General features: G+C 39.9%; 1 protein-coding gene across 2 annotated transcripts in view; it reads left to right on the top strand.

Moving 5' to 3' along the window:
• The first annotated feature begins 5,179 nt into the window (after positions 1-5,179).
• The window catches only part of nhsb (Nance-Horan syndrome b (congenital cataracts and dental anomalies)), a 68,750-nt gene continuing 51,394 nt past the window's right edge, over positions 5,180-22,535 (top strand). The window contains exon 1 of one of the 2 annotated variants that reach the window (XM_058629851.1): positions 5,180-5,898. In XM_058629851.1, coding sequence (XP_058485834.1) covers positions 5,619-5,898 — 280 coding nt within the window. In that variant the 5' untranslated portion in view covers positions 5,180-5,618. The remainder of the gene's footprint in view (positions 5,899-22,535) is intronic. The other variant, XM_058629852.1, reaches the window with a different exon arrangement.

Here is a 22,535-nt window from a genome sequence, read left to right as displayed (position 1 = left end):
AACCCTGTGTGCTGCCTTGGCCTTTGGACGGCAGGGTCATAACTGAGGGTGTATCCGAGTTTTCATTTACAGAACGGCGAGCGTCACAGACAGATTGTGTTCGACCTAGGAAAACGCTTAATTACCACTTGAGTTGTGATGTGTGAGGTGAGTGAAAACATAAGTAAGCCTTAACTAACCCTTAAATAAGATTTAAGTAAAATGCACCATTAGATAAATGACCTATGTCTAATAATAACCTTCATCGAGGAGGTGATTTCTGGAAAATATAGGTGAGGAACCAAGGAAGTTGGATTTTGTTGGTGATTCAGTTACAGAATTCAGGATTATTTAAAATCTATTTCTAAACCTGTAAGATTGGGGGAGTAAGAATTGGAGTTCCCCCTTGCAGAGATTTACGGAAAGTTCACTTTCTCCTGTAGTGTTTATACAGTTATTAAATTGTTCATTCTGAGGCAACAATTTAGATCAAACTAAATCATTAGCCTCAAAACTGCACTTGAATAAATGTTTTTGTTAACATGTAAGTGTAATCTTCAAACCTGTCTTGGACAGAATATGCTCCTTTTTATTCCATTTGATGATTTCACAGATGGTTCTGTTACCACAAACCCCATGTCTATGTTACAAAAAAAAGAAGAGAAAACGTGCTAGTGTATGAACTTTGATATTAAAAACAACTCAAAAAACAAAAACAAACCAGGAAACAATAGCTCCAATCTGCTTATCACGCAGCAGTGGATTACCAAGCGCTAAATAAAAAGCAAGTCACGCAACAGAATGCTGATAAGAAATCAGCCATAAGGCCAAAGTTTATTATTTAGATTTATTACTAACCTCCAAAGATTACTTAATGCCCCTGTGTGTGCTGATAAATAATCTAGCAAAACAATAAAATGGAAACATAAAAAAACGTGCTGCTGTGTCTTTCCATCCACAGCAGCATCGCAACAACAGTTCAGGGAATCTGGCCTGAGTTTACCATCATTCACACGTGCATTTATTTAAGTACCTGTGGTATGAACTGTTAAAAGTTGATACAACACTGCCCTTCTGTGGAATTGTTTGGCATAGCCATGCCTGGGAACAGTTTTCTATTTTAAATGTCCGTCCATCCATCCATCCATTCATCTTCTACCACTTTATCCTCCACATGAGGGTCATGGGACGAGCTGTGCAGTCCAGTATAAAGCGATACTTGAGCCAAAGTACAAGTATCTTACCAGAAAATTACTTTGGTAGAAGTTAGAGTCACCTTTTAGAATATTACTTAAGTAAAATTACCTGACATTGACTGTACTTAAGTATCAAAAGTCATTTTCTGATATAAAATGTACTTAGAAGTAAAAGTAATAGTATTCAAACAAAGTCAATTTGAAGGCGAACAACTTCAAAGAACATTAAACTGACAACTTTTGGAGTCTAGCGGCTCGCTAGCTTACCGGTTGGCCGCTCAGCTGACAGCCGAGTACAACAGAAACCCGGAGACAGGAGACCAGAAACCCGGAGACCAGAGCCGGGTACTGTCAGATGCAGTAAACAATGAGCCGCATGTGTGTTTTAAGTCCACTTGGAGCCGAAATCTGCGGCTAACAGTTGAGCGGCTAACAGCCGGTGCTGCTAAAAACAACTAGCAACAACAAACAGGCATTACGCCACCGACTCAACTTTTATTTTGTAGTAACGAGTAATGAAGAAGGTTAAGGGAAATGTATCGGAGTAAAAGTAGTAGAAGTACTTGTTCTTTGTTACATTACAACACTGACATTAACCTACAGTCAATTTAGAGTGTCCAATTTACCTAATCCTAAATGTTTGGAGTGTGGGAGTGCTAACTAAATGCCCACATATAAATGAAAAAAAGCACTATCTTCCTTGTTCAGTCTAGGTAAGTTAAAGCTTTCCAAAATGTCATTTTACAAGAAAAATAACGGCAAAAGAGACTGTATTTATCTCCTTTTACTCTGATACATGTCACGTGAACCCCTCATATTCATAAAATAAATAAATAAATGATATTAGATGATTGCACACAGGCTTTTTATCTAAATAATCACCGATTTTTATATCCCGGGGTTACAGATGTATATGTGGAAGCATTCATTTCAGGACTCACTTGCACCGCTCGTCTTCTTGGGACCTCGGAGTGAGGCCCATGATAGTTTACTGTCAATCTGCCGCTGCTTCAAATGTGCTGCAGCAGCAGCTTTTTCCCCCGGCCGACATGTCTATATACAGCCTGAGCCTAGAGGCTGTAGGCTAATCATGGTGAATGAATGAGACAACAGCCAGGCTTAGCACTCGGGGAAACTGACATTCAGCACAAAAAAAGAAAAAAGAAAAGGGGGAAAAACCCTGGTCAGTGAGTGCAGGTTCCTGCTGTGAGTGAGTGAGCTATTCTCGAGCAATTGAGTGTTTAGTTAAAGTGGAATATTCCAAGTTTATACTCACATGGTTGTATTAATATTATTAATATTTATTTTGTAGTCTCTTCTACCAGCGTTTGTCTCCTTTCAGTTGGATTTACTTCCTGTCTGTGTCGTCAGTGCAGTCACACACCTGAGTCCTGTTAGAGTGATCGCATGCCACTCCCTAATTAGCGCCACCTGTGTCCATCTTCACAGCCTCTGTGGTGTGTTCAGGGTCAGTCAGTGAAAGCTTGAGGTCTGCACCACATGAAGAGAATGAAGGAGATTTTCGGCACATTGAATATTATATATGTCCCATTTCCATATAGTTGGAATCTTTGCAGACTTTGCCAAAGGGAATCACCCACAATTCATAAAAAAACACACCACAAATAATGTGAATGTGTGGTTTCATTTTTCAAAATACTATTTGGTCTCCTGCTTCTCCTCTGATAGTTTACCATCTTTAAAAGTTGGTACCCATACAAAAGGTATAGGCATTAGCCTATATGTGTATTTAACGTAGAAACCGTATGTTATTTAAGGCTATTCTTTGGTAAAACTTAAATTATTTAGTCAAATGTTTTAATGTATTTGGCCCCTCATTGACTTTGTCCTGGTGCTAGGCCTTCTTGGTGGTTTGGTCCAATGAAAGGATGTCCAGTGTTCAGCTGTAGTTTGTTGTGCTGGTCCAGAGGCCGATGTATCATGTCTACAAAAGTTTTTTTAGGAATAAAAACCTTTTTCCTCATAGATTTATTCCTATTTCGTGTGAGTGAGTTCCCTCTTCACACCTGTCCACATTTCCAAGTTTTTACCTACAGGCTTCACCAAGACAAGCTGCAGCATCTACAGCGACATGACCACAGTACAATAGGGAAAGCACGGACAGATGTGGAAAATAAAAGCCTAAACGCGTAATAATATCTGTGTATTCAAAGCTGCGGACGCATTTACGGATATCCTGCGTCACCGCTGTTTTAGCCTCGTTATACTGGCTCCCTGTCCATTTTAGAATATTTTATTGACTTTTAAATACAAACTCCCATTACATTCAAACTTTGAGCCTCTTTGCTATTCCACCATGAGATAAGTCTTTAAGTCTTTAAGTGTGTGGGAATTATACACAACAAATAATACACAACTCCTTATATGGTACATCCTGGTGGTGGGGGGTGGACTGATGACCACCGTCCCATGTCCTAGTGAGTGAGTGAGTGTTTCTATTCCTGGGAATGAGGTTAATTGGACATTCTAAATTGACCGTAGCTGCCCCAGCTCCCTCCATGACCCTTAAGGAGGAAAAAGCAGTAGGAAATGAATTGATTGAATAATTAACTTTTCCCTCTCAAAGGTCCTGTGTGTAAGAATTTGGGACATCTCATGGTCAGACTGCAGATTGCAACCAATGGAGGACTCCTGTGCTCACACATCCCTTCACATCCAAGCATGTCAGGGACGACGGTGGCCTGTGCATGCCAGAAAAGATGTTGTTTTTGGCAAGCCTGTCAAGTTTTCTGTCAGTTGATGAGACTCCCAGAAACAGATGTTTTTAAAAGCCTTATTTATTAGTTTGTAGAACTGTAGGTAGTAAGAGACCAAGCCTTTCTTGTTTCTTTGCGTATTGTACCTTCCACTTACCTTTGAAAGTGTAACAAACTCTTGCTTAAAGTACATTTATCAGGCTTTTTCGGACTAGCATATTGTTTGATATGGCCACGACAAACATTTTCAAATCAATTCATATTGATAATTATCACAATGCATGTCATGTATGATTTTAAGACAGATGTTTTGCTCTTGAAATCTAAATCTAAAGAATAACTGTGCTTTAAAAAAAAATTTATGGACAGGAAACAACGAATATCAGGTGTGTTTTTGCAACATTCACACAGATAGTGTACCTCAAAGTGTGTTTGTACAATATATAAACATTATATGGATACTATGGAAACTTTTTTTTAAAATTATTATTATTTTAATGGTAGTATAGTTTCTATAAAGGAACTTTCTTTAATGTTACACACTGTACCTTTACATTTATTGTTTTCCTGTTGATGTTGCAAAGCACATTAAAAGGGGATTTGTTATTATTATTTATAATTCTTATTAATAATGTATTCAGGTAATCTATTCACATTCATTCATTCAATGACTTTTCTGATACTGTTTTATACTGTATGTATTCAGTTCTTGTGTATTTGACACAGGGATAATATTTTATTGTGTATAATATATAATAGTATATAATATTATTTTCTTAGTATATCATACCTTAGTATAACTATCTTAGTATATGTACCGATGTGACTCTCTGGAATAAAGGTTGTACAAAAGTAACGTTAGGGGAACGTTCAGGGAACCAGAACGTTCTCTAAAGGTTGTATGAAGGTTGTGACACAAGTGGTTACAGGAACGTTTGGGGAACCTTTAGAGAACATTCTCTAAAGGTTGTATTAAGGTTGTTGAGGAACGTTAGGGGAACATTAGAAAACTTTCCGTGGCAACCAGAGGAGAACCTATGGGGAACCTTCAGGGAACATTCCCAGAACGTTTTTTTTGGGAACGAAAACGAGCAGTAATTTCCCCCTGAGGATCAATGAATTCTGATTTATTATTATCATTGTTATTATAATTATTATTGTTATTGTTATTATGAGAATACACTAAAACCGAGACAGAGCTTGTGTCAGCGTGTGTGCTCTTCCAGCGCTCACCACTCATGACCCCGGCTTTTATTGTGAAACCATTTGTGCGGCGTTTCCGTTCGGTCGCGTGTGTCTTGACGCCACACGGCGGCAGCTCCTGCTCGCAGACTCCTCACGCATCCTCACACCGCTGACCTGAGCTTAGCTTGTGTGTCCTGCATGTGTGTGCATGTGTGTGCATGTGTGAGCGCGAGTGTGAGTGATTCCCCCAGAAAGCAGCGGCAGCGGCAGCAGCAGCAGCAGCAGCGGCAGCGGCGGCGGCGGCGGCGGCAGCAGCAGGATGGAGGATCTCAAGGAGAATGTGGGAACTTTGGATTGACGCCCGGGGATAACGCGCAGGTCGGCCCGAACCTCCATCGGCTCTCTCGCGGATTTTTATCTACACTTGGATGTTGTCTGTGTTCCCCTTTCCCCTCATTCTTCTTCTTCTTCTTCTTCTAATCACTGGGAATTTACATTTGGCTTACAACTCCTGTTATTATTATTATCCGTGGCGTGAAAAATGCCATTCGCCAAACGGATTGTGGAGCCGCAGCTTCTGTGCAGGCACCACATCCCCAACGATGAAGGTCTGCTGTTCGAGGACCTGTGTGCCATCAGTAACGTGGTTCTGTCCCGGACCTTGCGACAGCTGTCTGACCTGGCACGGCACGCCTGCTCCTTATTCCAGGAGCTGGAGAACGACATCATCAGCACCAACCAGCGGGTCTGGGTCCTCCAGAACAAAATAGGCCAGATCCAGCAGACTGCCAGCAACCTGGACCCTAAAAAGGAGGCAGTGCGTAAGTACATCAGTGAACCCCGTCCTCTAAATAATAATAACAATAATAACAATAATAATAATAATCATCATCACATGATGTGTGTGTGTGTGTGTGCGCGCGCCTGACTGTTGTGCTTTTATTCTGTCACATACAACATAAGATGTGTCTTGAAGCTTCGAGAGGGCTCCCGCACCTCAACATGATTTTTACGCAGCTGCACGACGCACGCACGCCCGCTGTAGACGCGGCCGCGCTCCCATCCCTCATTGAAATGTGTCACACGGTTGCGTTTGCACATCGGAGCAACATCCAGATGCATTTTAACGCCGCAGCGGCAGCAGCAGCGGCGGCGGCGGCGGCGGCAGCGGAGGGTTCATGTGTTGACTGCTCATTCATTTCACACTCGTGCGCGCGTGTGTGTGTGTGTGTGTGTGTGTGCGTGGCCGCTGCATTGGCTCAAACATCATCGCAGTCTCGTTACTGCGGGTAAAGCGCACACCTGGAACATGTTCAGGCGGTGGTCGTGACCGGAGCGAGCGCCTCCTTCGTTCACGGTGCGAATACATGAAGTTTAGAATCAGGCATCTATTATCAAAAAAAAAACAGAGAGATGTTTTTGGTGCGTGTGTGTGTGTGTCAGCGCGTGCATGTGTGTGTGTGTGTGTGTGTGTTGGGGTGGGGGGGGGGGGGATTTTCACAGGCGTCTCCCCGTGCGCCAAAACCCACCCTGTCCACATGCACCAAACACAGCACCAATAATGAATCCAGATGCCAGTGTTGCAGGTAAATGTGCAATAATCATGACTTGGATGTGTTTGTTTTGTGCTGTAAGAAAGAAAGATAGAAAGATAGAAAGAAAGAGTGCAGCTAATCCTGTTTGGCATCAAATTGCAATTCAGTGAATGTAACGGCACGTTCTGTACAGCAGCTACATATTATTTATGTCCTCTGCAGTCCCTTCAGTGTGAGGCTTTTCATGTTAGTCCATCCCCTCTGTGGGTTTTCTGTGTGTGTGTGCATGTGTGTGTGTGTGTGTGTGTGCATCATCACTCCTACTGTAGGTGATCACAATCTGGGATGATCAAAGCAGAGGATTTTGGGGCCTAAAGCTACTGTATAGACTCACAGAGTCCCTCTTTGGATTTACCCCCAACCCCCATCAATATGCACACACATACACACATATACAGTACATCACAGCATATGAGGCGAGCCACGTCTTAATTACACAAACCAGTCTCACAGCTCAGTGTTCGCTAGTGGATGTGGAAGAATGTGCTATGTTTGAGTTCTCTTGGATTTAAAATGCACGAGAAAAGACTGTGTCTTGTGCAATTGATGAATTTCTTGTGTTTCCACACACAAATGTCCCATTTCACTGCACCTGTTGTGCTCTGAAAACTGAAATATTGATCTTTTTTTTTATTATTCTTTTTGAGTGGATTGTCTCTTTAGCCAGTCTGGACATACAAGCTCACTTAGCGTCATGCTTTTCCAAAGATGCAGCTCTGCAGGTTCGTGCCTTTCCAATCCGAGAGAGCCACAGTGAGCTCATGCAGTCAATTAAAACTCCTTTCACGTCAGTGCCTCGAGTCAGGGTCCTTACAAGGACTCGTGAGATAAATGCATCTGCTTCCACTGACGGAAAATGAAAGAAAAAAAAAACCAAAATCACAGCTCTATAGAATTTAAATCCTTCTAGAATTGTGTGTTCTTCACTGTGAAATGTTCTCTAGTTTTGAGTCGAATTAAATAAATAGTGTGGAATCACTACTCTGTGTGACTTCCATCGGATTAATTCAACATTGGCCAATTTAAAGCTTTATTGATCCAAGTCTGCACCAAAACCTTGGACACTGTCAGAAATCTTGTCCCAAATTTCACAATGGAATTGCTGCCAACTGCTGGTGTGACCAGCAAACACATCATTCAGAAGTTTATTGCGTCTCCTCCTGCTAAAAGACCTCTTTATAAATAGGTGTTTTATGTTATATTTAACTTCTCTGGGTGGATATACTGTATATCCGTGGTAATGTGGACAGATGATGCAATGACACGATTTTGTCTGTCTGTCACCGTTCAGCAAATATCCACCACACAATATGACACGCTTAAAAACAGATTATAATGACAAAAATTATTAGTTGAGGTCTTCTTAGACCTGGCCCAGCGTTTACAGTGCCAAATACCAAACTTCAGGAGGTTAAAGCCCTTAAAAATGTACTAGGGCCCCAAAGGACCATGCCCAGATTTGTACATGAGAAAGAATTCAGCACAAAATTTAAGTAAATGGAAAAATGATTTTTTTTTTATTAATAATCACAACATTATCAAAGTGCTACATCATATTTTTCTGAAACATTTAAGACTTGGACTTGGATTTATATTCCATTCTGCTGTCCTCCTGCAATACCTCCAAAGCCCTCTAGTGGACAGTGGCTTGCACTTTGGTAAACACTGTTCATTGCGTTCCACTTGAGAAGTTGGAAAAAAAAACTTTAAATACACTGTCTGGCTCTGTTTTGGAGTTGCACTGAATGCAACACAACTTCCAATGCCCTTATATCTATGGTCTAACAGCTGATTGATCAAATATGTGTGATATATAGCTAACGTGATAGAAACGTCGAAAACTTTCATTCTGAATGGTCAACAGAGCATTAGCTTTATCAGCAACAGCAGGGAGGACGACTTCCGTTGGTTTTGTTGCCGTGACGTTGATATCAGTAGGACTTAAGGAAAAGGCGCCATTTAGAGACACCTTTGCACAGACAAACACAAAAACTACAGACGCGCTGCCACTTCTATAATGTCGTTTTAATAGGAAGCTTGTACCAAAAGTTCCTTGGCAACAACAAAAAAACCTCCTGGATGCTGCCAGGAAAGAGCAGAAATGTTGCGAATAGACATGATGGTGCAGTTTGATGATGCCAGTTTATGGGTATAAGTGCACCAAGTTAAGACTGTGCACTTGTATTGCAAGCTATTGTTCTCAGCTATCAGCTGTCAGTTGTTTTGTTTTGAATAAATACAAATACTTTGTATTGTAGCATAGTAGCATATCCTCCTTTTTGGTGCTATGGAAATGGCCCGCCTATTAGCCATTGTTAGCCATTATTAGCCATTATTAGCCATTATTAGCCATTGTTAGCCAAAACCACTCAAAAACAAACTCAAATGACCTGGGGGCCAATGAGCATATAGTCTGGTCAAGCGGGGGCCGACATAGAGGAAAAAAGTAGTAGCCGGTAGGCAATATAAGATATTCATTATGATATTAGACAGAATTGCAAAGTAAAAGTGCTTGTTTTGATATAAAATGATTCACAATAAAAACATTAATGATGCACAAAAACGGAAAATTAAATTGAAAATTAACAAGGATAACTGTGATTAAAACAGCTTATATATATGCCATTTCATGTTGCGTGTAATACATTTAATAAAGCAATGATTACAACTGAATGTCTTATTACTATCATAATACATTTAGTCTTATATTCTGTCTCTATTCCATCACCTTGCACAGTGGTGGGCGGGCCACATGTAATCGATTGGAGGGCCACATGTGGCCCCAGGGCCATCCATGGTGTTTTCTGCACAGAAACAGTGTAGCAACATATCCATGTGTGAACGTGTGACTGATTTACTGTAAAACAAATACGACAGAGGTGCGTGTTAATGGTAAAAGTAGCAGTGTTTGTTCGGGGGAAGCTAACTCGAGGTATGTGAGGTTGTTCAGTTCACATTCAAGGGTTAGTTAAGGTTAAATCCGTGTTCTGACTACAAATAGAACACAGCATTAAGGTATGCTAGCGTTGTTTGAATGCTTTGTATTTAGTTTTTACAGTAAATTATGGATCTTCATGAATTCATCTCCCTTCTTTGGCCGTTAGATATCTTCTTTCAACATGTTGGGAAAAAGGACAAACACAACATGATCTTTTTGTCAGTATTGTTTAAACGGAGAATCATCCGTGTGCCAGTACTCATAATACTTGGACGCCAACCAATGTCTTTCCTACTTCTCCTCAGCTTTCAAGAGTGCTATTATCTTCCCATCGTTCTCTCCGCGATAGCCGCGATAACCCCCAAGGAGCTGAATATCTCTGTTTACACACAGAGATCAACTATCAGTGACAACAGGGTTTCCTCTTATTATCACGGGGGAGTATCAAGATTCAGGGAAGTCAATATTATGCTAGCCTGCAGTAAATCTCAACGTGGCAGATTAGGCAGTGTTCAGGTTTCAGAACCTCTGTGTTTATCACGATCAGGGAAAACACTATGCCATGGAACACTGGAGATATTCTTGACAAGAGTTGTGCGGGACATTCGTCCAACACAGTCTCCAGGATAATGCAATTTTGTTGCCATTGTACATTTCTGCACACCAGAACCAAAGTTTACAGACGTTCATGTCACTGTGACAGAGTTTTAACCGTTCGTCATGTGGGAAAATGTTAAAACTCTTTGGTGAAGTCAATCAGGAAGTAAGAAATATATTGAATAGCAGGGGTATTAGGAACAGGAAGTCACTCCACTGGTTTCAAAAATACAAAAAAAACTGAGTTTGAATGGAAATCCATGGGAAAAATTAGCCTCTACTGCAGATAATGGTCTCAATTGTTAGTTTCAGGTCTTCTTAAATAGAACAATTTTGTAAAAAAATGTTAGTTCTTGTCTAGAACAAGTAGATACAGATATGGCACATGTATGTCAACACCTCTGTGATTAACATTTGGTCATCATGGGAGTCTGGTTGCATCACATCGACCAAATTGCAGTTCTGAGGGCTTCAAAACAGAAGTTCGGAGCGAGAAGGTCACCGGTTCTAATCTTCCTCCCACTGAAAACACAAAAACATGCAGTTTGTGGATTAAGTGAATTAGACACTCTAAAAGGGTGGTTAATGTAAGACTGAATGGTTGTTTGTCTCTGTATGTACAATGAGTGAGTGATTAGTTTTAGCCTTAGAAGGAAATTGGATGATGGCAACAGGTTGAGCACAGGCAGAACTGGAGGAAAAGTTGTCCACGTTGCATGAGTTAGGAGACCAACCTCCGAACTCATGGGTGTTAAGGGTGTTTTTACAGCTCAGAGGCAAAAGTTCTCAAACGTTTGTGTCGCGTTACAAACCAACTGTGGAAAAACAGTATTTCAAAGGCGTCACGTAATTATGATTTCAGCATAGAGTGTGGGATAGAGAGCGAGGAATCGATCAATCGTGCAATTGATAACAGATGATAAGAGTTTCATTAACAGTAATATAGACCTGATTGACATATCGGATCAACTACTGGCCTCTACCTGCATCCAATAACATCACTGTTCCCTAAAACATTCTTCCTATTGAAAATTAAAAACATGTATTTACACGTCCACAGATGATGTTCTCAAACGTCTTGTTTTGTCCACAAACCAAAATGATTCACGTTGAATGCTTTCTTTGTTATCCAGAGCAAAGAAATGAAGAAAAGAAGCTGAAACAATCAGAAATCTTGTTTTAATCATGAAAAAAGCTTCAAACCGAGTAATCGCTTATCAAAATATATTGTATTCTTTTATTCTTTAACGCACAGTATATTCTTAGGTTCTCTGTCTGTTGTTGTCAGAGTTAGGAAAAGATCATTCTTCTTTCTTTGCATGGTCAACATCTATTCCCCGATTATGTTTACTTGGTGTGAAATGCTGAATCTGTGGAGAACATGTGCTCAGCCCATGCTCCCAACCGTCCTGTAAACCAAGCTGTCGGGGCGTCATGTGAGGTTGTGATGTCACAAGTTCTCCGTCACTTCCTTTTTTCTTTTTTTTTTTTGGCTTGATTTAACTTCAAATCTAAAACACAACACCAAGCTGTCATTCCATTGCCAGAAGACATCAGTGTTCAATTTATTAAAGAACTGCTTTCCAGAGAATCACAATAGAGATTATTGCACTGAAATACTGGAGAATTTTAGTGGAAATTTCAGTGCTGGCTGGTCGTTGCTGTATTATTTTGCTAGCAGGAGATGAGGATGACCAAGGCCACAGACGTAGGCTACAGTCTGCACAGGTTTAAATAGGTGTAATTTCCCTTTTTTATTGAATGTGGCTATAAACAGACGTTTTATATACCCAAAAATGACTAGTTCAAAGTTCATTTCATAAGTTAATGTTCATAGTTGATTTTTTAAATTATGAACCTTCATTAATATTTTTTTTTTGTTTTTCTTTCAATAAAAAAAGGCCATATCTTCCACATTTTTCAGTATTTAAATCCCATTTTAAATGAGAAACTTGTGTGATCTCTGACTCATCAAAACTGGCAACAAATAAGTCTTTAGTTTAGAAGCTGAACACGTTCAGGCCTGATCGATTTTGACTGTGTGCAGTTTTATTGAACTCGCTGTTAATCAAGCATCACGTTTCAGACAGTGTGGATGTTGTGCTCTCTACAGAAGCGTGGTGGTGTCACTGTTGCTGCTGCTGCTGCCACAACAACAGAAATGTATCAGTGTCGCGTATTGAAAAGTTTCATGTTGTGACAAAATCATCACATTTTACCAAGAGAATAATGAAATCAGCCACTTTTTCTTACCATCCATGTGCTCCATTGTTGTCTCTTGTGTTGCGTTCAATGTCATTGTTCATCGTCGTCGCATCGGGGTACATTTCCGTACTGTTCTCAGTTGAAAGGCAATTCTTTACCATTCCAAATCATACCGTACTGTACCAAACTCACCCTCAACATAATGGAAACACGGCAAAATGCACTTTCGACTCATTGGTCTTGTGTTGGTCTTAAAGTGGTCTCGTGTTTCATGGTCTTCATTCCAAAAAGATTAGTTCCGATTGGAATTCACACTTCCGTTATTCACCTCGGCCCCCAGACTTTAAACAGTGATTAAAACATGTTTGGAAACAAGGGTAAAAATGCTAATACCACTATATGTGACAAAAGAACGCCTCATATTAATGGTTAACCCTTTTATGAGCATCAAGATAATCAGGCTGCCTGGATTTATATTGATTTTATGGCTGTAGATTTGTCAAAAAATGTGCTTCTACTCCGTTCTGCTCCTTTTCCCATGATAACTTTCGATATCTGGCTGTTATTCAACTGTTACTGAGAAACTGACGTCACAGGTGAATCTCCTCCGTGATTGGATGGTCGTTCTGTGGAAGTCCTGAGGGCTACCGTAATGACAAGTATAGGGGTGCAAAGCTTTATTTCTCTGCTTTCCGATATCCATCCATCCCCCGTCTACCGCTTTATCCTCCACATGAGAGTTGCGCGGGGTGCTGTGCTGATCTCAGCTGACATAGGGCGAAAGGCGGGGTCACACCCTGACAGATCGCCGGTCTGTCGGTGGTTCAGTGGTTTTTGAATTTAAACTACGTTAGAGCACATCGCAGAGGAACACAAGCTTTGTCAAAATAGAAACTCACCGAACACAAACGAGAATAACGCTCCAGACAAAAGCTGCCACAACAAGCCTGAGTTTAAATGTGTTAATTGTCCTGAGCAGCGTGAGCGTCATTAGTCTCTGAACACACTCAGCGAAACACGCCACCTGTTTTTCAAAAAAATCAAATGAAATCCTGGACTATACTACAATGAGAAGAGCTGACAACTGTTTCAAAGTAGGACGTGTTGTGACGTGTTGTGCCGTGATCGTACAACGCCGTCGGAACTAGGCCTGTCGCGATATGCAATAAATCAATGAATCGCACGATAAATAAAATGAGCTTGATATTTTTTTCTGTGTGAGCAGTAGCCAGATGCTAGTTGAGAGTAGAGATGTTCCGATACCATTTTTTTCCGATACTCGTGCTGTCGGTATCAGACGATACCGAGTATCGATACCGATACCAGTGTGTTAAAAAAAAAAAAATCATACTATGCCTGCGTGTGATACTGTAATATGATTATCATTGTGGCAAGGCCTTGCTCAGGTTAAACCCTAAACATGAATGAATACAGCAAATGGAAACCATTTATTTTTATATTTATTTTTAAATAGAACAGTATAAAAAACAGTAGTGCAACAGCAACTTAAATAAATATAGGAATAATTATAAAAAAAACAAATTAAAGTGCAGTCATTATGTACTAAAATTTTTAAATCTTTAAATAGTGCAGTATCGTGGTATCGGTATATGGACTCCAGTACTCGCCGATACCGATACCAGCATTTTAGGCAGTATCGGAGGCTTTTCCGATACTGATATCGGAATCGGAACAACTCTAGTTGAGAGTTGGAGGAAGATGGAATTGGTTGCAAAGCCACTATCATTGTATTAGATGAAAATGGTCAATATTGAAGTTTATCGCAATCATTTGTGGGACAATTTATCGTCCAGCAAAATTCGTTATCGTGACAGGCCTAGTCGAAACCAGATGCTGTGTTTCCATCACGGTACAGTTCAGTTCGGTACAGTATGGTGTGGTTTGGAGTAAGGCTGACATCGATTACTAAATTAATCGACCACTATTTTGATCATAGATTAATCAGTTCAAAGCTTTTTTTACATGATTAAAACAAGATTTCTGATTGTTTAAGCTTCTTAAATGTGAGTATTCTCTTCATTTCTTTGCTCTGGGTGACAAAGAATTCAGTAAAAGAACCATTTTGGTTTGTGGACAAAACAAGACATTTGAGAACATCATCATTTCCAGGTTTGGCGAACACCGATCAACATTATTTAAGGTTTTCTGATATTTTATGGACCAAAGGAAAAAATCATTGGCAGATTCATCAGTTTGGAATGGTAAAGCTCTGGGTCAGGGCTTGCTTTTCGTGTCCCGTCTCTCTCCGACTGGTACATCCGTCTCCTCAGGCGGGAATAATCGTTCACTCCTTCAATTTCCGTTGAAGACAGAGGTGCACCTGGCTTTTAAAGGAAATGACAAGGAAAAACGGACTGGCTTAGTTGATTTTATGCCCAAAACACATCAATTTAGACACAAGCCCTGTCCCGAGATCACATGGACACGCCCTAACACACTTTGTGCCACACGCTTTAGCCCATCGATCGTTGCAACAGGGCCATGAGAGTGCACGGCCTGTGGTGGCGGGACTACTCTATCTCACTAGTCTGCATAGTAACAGGTGAGAGACAGAGAGAGGAGGGGCCTGCTTTAACCCTGTGTCAATATCGCTCTCTTTCTCTTTCTGTCATGCATTTTTTATTCACTCTCTTTTGTAGTTTGACGTAGCTTTAGTTTCCCGAGATCATGTCATTCAGTGGTTTTTGTTTTTGTGCCTTTTTATGGGTGAAAGGAAGAAGAGACCGAGTGCAAACAGTGCCACGTGTGCACTGTGGTCTGGATGAATATGTGGTTTTGTTTTTTTTTTGCAGTTTTTTTCTCTCGCAAATACAGAAAAAAACTCCCTCAGTCAGAGGAGAAATGGAGACGTATTTACCCACTGCTTGCCAACGTCTTTCTTTGTGTGAGTCAGTGATCTGGTTTGGAACCACAGAAAGCCTGGTGAGGAAAACACTCTGTCCAAGCACATCCTCTCTGTCTCACACCTCAGCACAGACACACACACACACACACACAGGCAAGATCAGCTCAGATGTTTTTCTGGATCCACTCCGAGTGACGGCTAACGCGTCTCTACCTCCATCTGCTCGTCCCTGCATCTCTGCATCTCTGTGTCCGTTCTCCTCCTCCTCCTCCCCATCTACACCTCTTCCCTCACTGCCCTACTTTCCCCCCATCTTCATCAGCTCGGAGAGACTTCTGCCTCTTGACAGCATATTTAATGTTTAATGCGCTTTGATTTCCACCCAGACACTTACGAGGCTGCGGAGGAGAGGGTTTGATAAGAGAGTTAAAGCGAGAGAGAGAGAGACGGAGGTAGATAAGGTTAGGTTTGGAAGATTTGAAAGGCATGTGGGGAGGAGCAACGTCCCTCAGTGGGGGTGACAGAGGTGGGGGTGAGCTGACCTGGATACATGCACATGTGTGACATTCATTAATTTTAAATCGCACTATATAAAAAAAAGAAGAGGAAGTTGTGTTGAAACATGGATAAACTGTGATCTCCGCTGCTGACTCATGAAAACTGCACAAGGAGGGACAAGAGGCTGAACCCATTCGGGCTAATTGATAGTTACTCTGTGGTGTTTTATTCAAAAACGTACTTAATCATGCATCATGTTTCTATCACTGGAGATGTCCAACTTGTCTGCCCTCACATTTCGGCAGCTGTCGGCACGAGTTCACGTCTCCGAGCCTCCGCAGGGTCATCCAGGCGGCGTAAACACTCGGCTAAATTTCCGAGCCTGCGTATGTCAGCGCTTTTCGGACGGTTTAAAGTAAATAAATATGCACTGTGTGCTATGTTTTATTATTTCTTCAGCTCGTCAAGTTAGAAACGAACTCAGAACTTCACATAACCCATAATAAGGATGAGGTCACACACAGCATACTATAAAGCGATTGACCTTATTCTGAATAAGATACTCGGATAATGATGTGATTTACATAATACAAACAGTTAGGGGCGGGCAATATGGTTAAAATGTATCACAATTTTATTTGACAGTAAAAGTATGATTTTATCAAACCTTTCACATAGATTTTTTAATGCTCTGCAAGTTACTGAACAGTGAAATCAAACTATTTCCCTATGAAGAAACATAACCCTAAAATAAAACAAATAACAGCTCCTTTTTAATACGAACCCTAGTTTGTTTGCTCGGAAAGTCTGAAGTCAAAGAAGCAAACTCCGGTCCGCCTCAAAACATAGGTCTCGCATCTCTTCAAGTGAACAAAATGCAGGGCATTGTGGGTAAACACAACCAAATCGTGTCGTACGTTCTCCTTCAGTAATTCGTCTTGTAGCGCCGCCTCAGGCCAGGAGGGGAACACGTTATTCAAAAGGTGTCGGTTCATGTCGCTAAAGTGCAAAAGTGTGAAAGCGAACTCTGACCAGTTGAATGTTTCAACCCCCAAGTGAATCCTAATTGCACCTCAGACTGTTTTGCTTAAGTCAAAACCTTTATTTTAATTTATAATATAAAAAACAGCGCAGATTTTGCGAGATAAAAGTCACTTCTTTCCACCACTTGCTTCTATGACATCACGGTTTGGTTTGGTACAGTACGGTACGGTTTGGAGCGGTAAAGCCCTGGGTCCGGCTTGACTGAGAACAGTACCTTTACATGGTAGACGGGGGGGGTGTGGCCTGTGCCTGGCGTTTTTTGTTTGTCGCAACAACAACAACCATTTACCATCCATTGCCATCCAGCAGTGCCGGTCCAAGCCTTTATGGGGCCCTAAGTTGAATTTGATTTGGGGGCCCGCTTCAACCACCTCGGAGTAGCTTGTGCTTGAGTATTGTTGAAGTATTAATTTGCACTTACATATTCAAAGTGAAGCACTAAGTGTGGTGATACTGACCTTGAATTAAATTAATAAAAATAAAAATTAATATGTGTATTTGTATATATATATATATATATATATATATATATTTATATATATGTATATATATATATATATATATATATATATATATATATATATATATATATACATTCACATATGTATACATATGTATATATATATACATAGTACTGTTTTAAAAGTTTTAGGCAAAAATGCTGTAAAGTAAGAATACTTTCTCAAATATAAATTTAAATTCTTTATTTTTTTTTATCAATTTACAAATGTGTTTTTCGCATATTTCCACAGATAAATACATAATTAATTTGTAATTTCCTGGAAGGGAGGCCCTAAGAGGAGATTTTAAATTTAGTTTTACAAAAACGCCGCTAACTTAATTAGCCCAACTCCAAGAAGCAGTGGAAATGACCCTCAGTCTTGAAGTAAAATGAATGACTTCCTGTTTGAGATGTGTCTGGGAGTCATGAGATATGACGATACGTTTGCGCAAGCGCACTTTGCATTAATTACACGACGGTTTGTGCTATCGTAAAAATTCCAACAATTTCTGAAAGTTGAGAAGTTACATGTCAAAATCAACGTGTAGTTATTACGGTAATTTCATTTGTGCTGTTGCAGGAAGCCGGCAAATCAGCGTCTTTGTCACCAGAGAGGGGAAAAGTGGGAAAAACACATAGGAAAAATACATAGTTTCCATTGTTTGGCCTGTTTTTGGACATTGAGACAAAAAATAACGGTACAAACGTTATTTTAACCGTGTTTTAACACGCTAAATCGTTTTGTTTCCAATAAAAAAAATAATTTTTCTTCGTTTGAATTTGTTAATTTACTATTTTAACATGCGTTTAAATTGTAAACAACTGCCAGATATTGGTGGTTTACGATTTTTCAGAAGCGTAATGTTATTATAAATAATAATAATATTTTTTTGTGACGGTAGTAAGATATTTAGAGACTTTTCAACATTTTGTGACGTTTCTTGTAAACGTAAAATAATTTTGTGATGTTTTTCAGGAAAAGGAAATCTTTTTTCAAAAGTACTTAACTCACAGGACATTTCCTGGCCCTTTTATGGTTAAAATAAGTCCTGACGGACATTAGGTGTTAACGGGTTAATCATCAGCATTGTGTGAACTTGGCAATGGTTTGAATGTAACGGACATTCATTTATATGTAAAAGTTACACACTTCAGCTTTAACATTTGTGCCTCAATGAAAAGCAAGCCGCTCTTTGACGTGGAATATAAAAAAAAATCACCTCCAACAAACACACAAACACACCAGCGAGTCCAAGGGCAACACAGGCACACAGGCATACACACACATACAACCCGCTGAACTCTGCGAGCCTCTTCCCTCTGTCTCTCAGGTTATCATTTGGAATTCTGCTTTAAGTGCCTCTGTCTCTGTTGCAGCCTGCTATAAAACATGCATGCAGAACCTCTTGGTGTGTGTACATCACAGCACGCGGTCGGCTGCATGGCTGACAAGCTGGCTTTCTGGAGATGATTCCTCATCCGCGCGCACTGGCCCCCCGGCTTTTTCATGTTGTGGTGGTGGTGGTGGTTCTGCTGTCGTTAAGCCGTTCTGCCAAAAAAAAACAAAACAACGAGCTATTCCGTCATCAAAGAGACAATTCTGTCCGTGTTAAGCACTGACTGAACAGCTGATTTGTGATGAAACGCCACATTCTTGCTCAGACCTGGTATTAACATCAGTGATCCGATCATTATGTTGTGGTTTGAAAGCGCCCAACGCTTCTCTTTTCTAATGGATAAAACCTTTTTTTGAGCTTTGATTCAAGCTCTTGTCTCTTTTTCCATCTCTCGCTCTCTCTGACACACAAACACGCTGACTACAGACACAGACACGTCCACACGCAGCAGACTCTTTATTGAAAACAGTCATAATTAGAGCTGAAACAATTCATGCTAAATTAATCGACATCTATTTTGATAATCGATTAATCGGTTTGAAGCTTTTTTCTTGATTAAAACACAATTTCTGATTCTTTATGCCTCTTAAATGTGAGTATTTTCTTCATTTATTTGCTCTGGATAACAAAGAAATCATTAAAAGTGAATCATTTTGGTTCGTGGACAAAACAAGACATTTCAAAACATCATCATTTCCAGGTTTTGACGAACACCGGTCAACATTTTTTAAGGTTTTCTGACATTTTGTCGACCAAACGATGAATAGATGAATCGATGGATCGTGAAAATAATCACCCGGCTGCACCCGGAACACATTTTCATTGCCAAATGTGAACAGAAGCACTCAAATCATTGAGGATAGATGTTAATACCGGGTCTGAACGAGGTCAACAAAGGTCAACAAAGGTCAACAAACCCACCAGAGTAGGGAGGAAACTCCTCGCTCATGTGTGAAAGTGTGACTACTTCCTGTTACCACTAATTCCACTTATGGAATAACTATTAACACTAAAAATGACATTCAATAAAACGTGTATTTTATTTTTAACAAGATACTGATTGTAAGCTATTTTTCATTATTAAGCATTATGACAAAAGTTTTATATTTAAGAAGTAGTAAAATGCAGAAATCAGCAGCTCTTATTTTGAAAGCCAGGTTGAAAGGAAGTGGTGGTATAGTGATTACTGTGTATGGAGAAAAAAAAGAAAGTCCAGTCAGCTGATAACTGGTTCATGTAAGGATCCTCCACTGTTTGCTTTTTGAGGCTAAAAACCAACGATAACACAAAAACACGTGTTTGTCTGATAAGAATAACTCGTAAAACCGGAGATAACATAAAGCGTGTATTAGATTTTCTCAGAATAAGCACTAAAACAAAAGATATAAGATATTATAAGAATAACTACAGCAAAGTGTTATTTTATTTTTCTAAGACTATCTTATAAAACATAATGTAAAATCAAAACCTGTATCATCCCTGATAAATTGTGTTGATAGGAAGTAGTCATACAGGAAAACTACAAAGTAAAACAGGAAGTCAGACCAGAGGATGCATAATCCTCTATTTTTCTGTTTTTACAGTTGAGTGCATTTCTGATTTTACACTGAGGCTTTTGGGATTTTTAGGTTTATGCCATGAAAGAGGCTCTTTAAGGTTTGTTGTTTGCGTGTTTTAAAACGTGTGTGTGCATTACATGTGGTGTGCACGTAGGGGAGATGAATGCATTCAGAAATTGTTGCAATTAACTAATTAATTTCACGTTTTGAAATGTCTCAATCTAGATTAATCGCCATTAAAAGTTTTATTTTCTTCTAATGAGTAAAATGTATGAGTTGTCCAGACCAGTGTGCATTTCAGACACCATTGTTGTTAAGGGTATCCGTGTAAACATGTGGTTTCAAAGAGACTCGGGCCAATCAAGTGTCAACCAGACACTAAGAACACTTAAATTATTGCGTTAACTCTAACAGCCTTAGATACAATACTTAATTGTCGCTCTGGAGAAATTTGCTGTGTATCTGAATGTTGTCCACATTGTGTGTGTGTGTGTGTGTGTCAGCCTCCTGTGACATGTGACACTGACCTGTCCTGAGCTGCTGTCATCTCTCCCTCGAGACACGGCCGCGATCATCACTGTTCCCTAAAATCTTTGACAGACAGGTCAGGGGGAAAACAAAACTCCACATTCAGCATGTTCTCTCCTCTGGGTCAGCGTACATTGAGTAAACACAGGGGCCGGAACTCCTGAGTAGATTTAAAGATGAACAAGAAAATAAAAATACCTCATCCAGCTTAAAGATGATAGTGTTAATCTACATAATAAAACACCCTGAACTGAAACCCATTTACTTTGTTTTGGACAAACACTATCATTCTCTTTTACTCTCTCTCTCTCTTTCTCTGCCTCCCTCACTCACTCACTCGGTGATTTCCTCTCAGCATCACAACAGAGTCCCACGCAGAGGCTCTCGCAGAAGGGTGTTTTTGTACTTTGCAGGGGTGCTGTTGGCAGAGAGCGGTCATGTTACAACAGACAGACATTTAAAAAAAGACTCAGACTCAGACTCACAAGAGACGGGAGAAAAGGAGAATATTAAAGGAGCTGTATGCAAGAAATTCATTATTATTATCATGTCATAAAATCATTTAAATTCCCATTTTCTGTTTATGTTGTGGGTCAAATTCTTCACGTATTGTGAGGGATTGGATCCTCCAACTCTCGGGTAATATCAAATCTCTGGGGAGGAGATTTAATATGTTTTAACACTTGCACTACATCTAGTTTAGTTGAGTTCAGTTCATTTTGTGCACACATTAAACTCATATGTGAAAAAATATATTAAAATGTGCCAGGAGAGGTAAAATAAGTGACTAGTAATAAAAGTATATTCTATATATTATGGTTTGTGAGCACTGAAAAGATATATATATATGTATATATATATATATATATATATATATATATATATACTACAAGTTAAAGGAGATGAGTGTCAAACATGTGCGCCAATGACTTTTAGTGTTCAAAACAGTTGAACACTGCAATCCCAATTAAAAACTTTGTGGCGCGTGGTTGCCATGGAAACAAGGAGCTGCACTTACACCCAGTGTTGCACTCTGTTCATGCACATACTGTACATATATGTCCTGCCCTCTCTTGTTGTTTTGATAAGCACTGAACCTGTTTGCCGCCATGGTAGCTCAGTGGTTGAGCGAGTCGCCTTTCAACTCAAAGGTTGTGGGTTTGAGTCCCGGCGTTGATTGGTATGAAAGATGAGTGATAGGACATGTGGTGTATGAAAGAGTGAATGGGTAAATGGCAAAACTGTGGTGTAAAGCAGCTTCCTCTCCACTTTTCTGGTTGAGGCATTTTTGAGAGGGGTACTGAGGTAAGTTTGGATTGTTAGGTTTGGTAACAGTTGGTGTTTCCAACATATACTGTACAGTAGCTACAACTGTTTCATTAGAGAATCTCTGCTGAGACCCAGAGTCAGAGAGTTGCTATTGGATGGTTGGCAGTGGGTGGTACAACGAGCAAACACATCAAATCAAAACATAAAGCCAGTAAAGCCCGAATTGCAATTTAACATTTCTTACATATAGCACCTTTAAGCCTGAGTTACACTCCATTGTTTTGACAATGAATAGATCTCATAAGGTTGTTGATATAATTGTGCAGTGAAATTGTTAATTGACTTTTACTGAAACTCGACAGTAGCTCAGTGGTTGACTGATTCGTCTTTTAAATTAAAGGTTGTGTGTTCATTTCCCACACTGCACAAGAAGCAAAATATGCCAATGTCCACAACACAA

This window comes from Solea solea, chromosome 5 (genome assembly GCF_958295425.1).
Source record: "Solea solea chromosome 5, fSolSol10.1, whole genome shotgun sequence".
NCBI classification, from domain to species: Eukaryota; Metazoa; Chordata; class Actinopteri; order Pleuronectiformes; family Soleidae; genus Solea; species Solea solea.
The sequence above is the reverse complement of the archived record's forward strand: the minus strand, read 5'-3'. Positions and strand labels throughout refer to the sequence as shown.